This window comes from Sinocyclocheilus grahami, unplaced genomic scaffold (assembly GCF_001515645.1).
Source record: "Sinocyclocheilus grahami isolate Dianchi unplaced genomic scaffold, SAMN03320097.WGS_v1.1 scaffold222.1, whole genome shotgun sequence".
Taxonomy (NCBI): Eukaryota; Metazoa; Chordata; class Actinopteri; order Cypriniformes; family Cyprinidae; genus Sinocyclocheilus; species Sinocyclocheilus grahami.
The window spans coordinates 3,094,733-3,098,886 of NW_015505401.1; the positions used below are offsets into that span (position 1 = coordinate 3,094,733).

Genomic DNA, 4,154 nt, shown 5'->3' on the forward strand with positions numbered 1-4,154 from the left:
TTGCAGTAATATGAATGTTTTTACTGTGTTTTTGATCAAATAAATTGGAGACTTCTTTCAAAAACATGAAAATCTTACCGACCCCAGAACTTCTTTAGGGTGTGTATATAATGACAAAATGTTAATATGTTCTGTCTTCTTCTTCAGCACCGGAGCCGAATACTTAGATGAGCAGTTAAGTAACGAAGATGCTGTTTCTCTCAAATACATCATCCCAGAAACTGACATTTGTTTTGTAAGTTTTAAATGAACAAATTTACATATGTACCTAAAATATTTTCATTCTGATCCCAAAATTGTTTTATTAAAGCGCAAATGCTTTTTTTTTCTTCTCACAGTAAGAGCAGAGCGACGACTGATGACTGATGAGAGTAGAGAAGAGCAGAGGATTTAAACAAGAGAACCTCGAAAGAGATGAGGGGTGCTTCTGAGCGCTGGTATGATGGGGGTTTCCTCTGAATGGGAGCTTCGGAAAGAACTTCAGGTCCTCAGCACAATGAAATATGTTTTAAAAGTGAGTGAGAGACTGAAAGAATGAAGGAAAGCCACTGAGCGAGGAGTTTTAGTGGCTCTTTCTCTTGCACAGGAAATGCTGCTAAAACCAATTTTAACAACAAAATTATTCGAAAAGGGATGTTAGTATCTCAGTCACACTCTTTACAGCCTTTGTTCGCTCTTAAACATTTAAAACAGAGCACGCAGGATGCACAAACTCTTTAGTTTAGGCCTTTAAACTTTTTGATTCTCTCTGAACTGATGTTACTCGGACTAATAGATGCTAGCTCTCTGGTACACTTATCTCAAAAGGCATTATGCTGTGACGGAGTGTGTGTCAGAGATAAGCAGACAACTTATATTTCTCAGTGGCTTCTGTATATACATATATGAAGGTTAGTTTTGTTATAACTTTTTTTTTGGAGTAAATCTGATGAGAGCATCTCATTGGTGAGTTTTCCAGCTCTTTCTGTGTTTAAGACAGCATGCGCCCTAAGAGCAACAACAACAAAAAAAAGACCAAAAATGATTCTCACTTTGTAAAAAGTAAATACATTTGAATGTTACAGATAAAATAGCTTTGTATATTTAAAATATCCCACATCCAGGCTTAGTATTTCATGGTTAGTTGCTTTACGATTGCCTTCTTTCAAGTAGATTTAGATTTTTCTCTCATTTAATTCAGATGCTTGGTTTGCTTTTGAATCTCTGTGCATCTGTCTTTTGAATTAAATTTTTTCTTCCACTGCCCATACTCCTCCATACTGGACCAATCAACTGTCAAGGTTGCTTGCATGCCATATTCTCTCTTTTCAGTGCACATATTGCTGCCATGCCAAGGGTCCCCTAATATTTGTGTGCTGTGTTTGTGTATATAGTTCTGTAAATATTCATTCTGTGTTCCTGTACGTTTTTAAAACGCTACTAATGTGCTCTTGTGGCATAGCAGCTAACATGCGAGTAGTCTGACTTGAATGATTGATGTTCCATGACGTCTTCCAATCATCTGCCTTAATGCAGCTATTGAGAGCAACGCGTTGATATAAAAACACTCATTTCTGCTGGATACAGAAATTACATGGCCTCCAAACACTTGGGCCAACATCGAAAAATCATTTCAGATCTACCCATCACAGATGATTTTGTTACACAATGCATGTTTGGTCTAGTTTTTTACTGGCCCTCTCATAAAATCCCAAGCATTTTCTATCATTATACACGATGTGGTGTTTAGGCAAGACTGAAGCAATTTGAATTTAAGGAATGTAAACTGAATTTATATTCTTCTAACTGTTTGTACTGTCGATGGATGCAAAATCATAAAGTCATTCATTGCTAATTTCCAACTGACAGGATGTAAAATCCTTTATAACCATGCAACTGTTCTTTAATACAGTTGTACTTTTAGACTCGCCCTGAGATTAAATAATCTAAGTGAAGAAGAAAAAAGAAAGAAATGGACACTAATGGGCTTTACTAGGGCACATGTGAACACTAGTTTATAGAGGAGCTGGAAAGAAAACCCGAAGAGCCTTCGGCTCAATAAAAGCTCTCAATGAAGCTGCCTTTCTTTTATTGCTTCCATTTGGCTCATAACATTTAACAGAGGAAATGGGTTTTAATGGATCTATCATTTGACAGGCATTACTTACAGTTTCTCTTTGGCTGTCACTCAAACAATAGTCTGAGCTGATGTCAGGGTTGGATGCTTCTGTTACACACAGATCTGAGACTGATACCGCAGTCTTGAAGTATTTAGATGAAGGGCTGACTGTAGTCTTGAACAGTATTGTGTTGTCCCAAATAAAACAGTCGGTGAACCGCATCATGCAGGTTTGGGACCGATGTGATCTTTTGCAGAGGATTTGCTTTTGCAGACCTGAAGAAAATGCAGATAGAATATGCAAAGGAAGTACATTGTCAGTCTTTCACAAGACTGTATTGAAGAACTTTTCTATACAGCTTCACAGTGGATGCAGTATTTATGCATATTCAAATCGTTTTTAAATGTTTGTTAAAAATGTGTACCTGTGGACAGAAGTTACAGGGTTTGGGTTAGTGGGTATCGTGAAGTTAATTTTGTTTTGTCTTGCTCTTTTGTTTTGAAGCATTTCAGCAACTTTTTCAAGTCTTTGTCAGATGTTACACATTAAATCATGTTACAGAACATTTTTATAATGCACCTTAATGCTGCACAGAACTGAAGTTTAATCTAGAAAAATCTACCCCACAACAAGCTAATATCACTAAAAACTAGATCTAAACTTACAGTTTGTAATTTGAAAGTAGATCGAGGTTTAAGGATTTGTATCAACGTCGGTTTTGGCACTGATTTTAAAATCAAATATGTGCAATTTGCTATTTTCCTGGCATGTTTTCTTTTTTGGGTCACACTGCAGGTTTTTGACATTATTTCTAAACTTTAATCATTTGTGAATGTCGGAAAATACCTATATTAACATTTAACTCCAGAGAGCTACAGTACAGTATGATTAACAATGCCCTGATTAACATTTTTACCTTTTATAGTCAATTTCTATCCCCTCTCTGTTCAAAGTTATTGGGTCTATAATGATGTTACTTTTATAAAACCTTGCACACAGTGTTCATATTCATTTCATTTTCCAATGTGGTGCTTTTATCTGATCTTTTTAATGGACCTTTTAGATTGGAGGTTCTAAAATGTATAACTCAAAAACTGATCTTTGATCAGCTCTCAGTGGCTTCGTTTCACAGTTGGCTTGTGGGGTAGTTTTCTGGAAGCTCAGGAGTCTCTAAGCACACGGTATAAAGTTGATATAGTTTTTTTTAATTTACTCTTCACAATTTAGGCCTCACTCTCATTTCTGCTTCTGTGTGGGGGTTTATTATTTATTAATTTGTGTTTATGGACTCAAGACAACAATCACTGCTTTTCTCTGACCAACACTCAGTACTGATTAATTTTTCTATTATTATGGGTAAGAATGATGTTCCGCTCCTCTAAACCACACTAAAACATCTTAACATCTTGACTTCAACATCCCAAAAGGGAATCTTTTGGTCTGGAAATAATACAAATGTAATGAATATGAAAGTTAAATTGTGAATGCAATGTGAGCAGTCAAATAGAGACCGCTTTTTCATATGCTTTGTCCAGTGTTTGTATTAAAACAGAGAAACAGATATTTGCACAACAGACACATCAGTTGTGCACACCAGATTAAATGCTGGCAAAGTAGACACTAAACAGACAACCAACCTACTGCAATATGAACGTTTCTGCCAATGTATTTCAGTTATTGTATTTATTTTTTACTTTGTGGACCTGTATGGATTTTGAATTCTCTCTATGTACCGTAGATGATTGTATGTATTATGTAATCTGGCAGAACGCCGTTTCTGTTATCTAAGTAGTATGCATTTTATTTGAGGTCAGAGGGAAGATGTTGACAATATAATCCATTTTTGTATTTTATGTGTTTAGGGTATGTCCATGATAAATATTCCTATTCGTTATAAATCTGTGAAAGCTGTTCCTCAGCTTTTCTACATGTGAATGTTTGGCGGTGTCGGAAACAATGACTGACAACCGTAAGTGCTTTGAGGTCTATATTTTTTACCGGGCCTGTATAAAACTTATATGTATATAAGCAAGTCACGGAAATGCCTTTTTTTTT

General features: G+C 35.8%; 1 protein-coding gene across 1 annotated transcript in view; it reads left to right on the top strand.

Annotated features, from left to right (window-relative positions):
- pip5k1ab (phosphatidylinositol-4-phosphate 5-kinase, type I, alpha, b) overlaps positions 1 to 3,787 on the top strand; it is a 34,780-nt gene extending 30,993 nt beyond the window's left edge. Inside the window, exons 15-16 of the mRNA XM_016287481.1 lie at positions 148 to 235; positions 339 to 3,787. Of these exons, the coding sequence (XP_016142967.1) occupies positions 148 to 235; positions 339 to 341 (91 nt within the window). The 3' untranslated portion in view covers positions 342 to 3,787. The remainder of the gene's footprint in view (positions 1 to 147; positions 236 to 338) is intronic.
- The last annotated feature ends 367 nt before the right edge of the window (positions 3,788 to 4,154 follow it).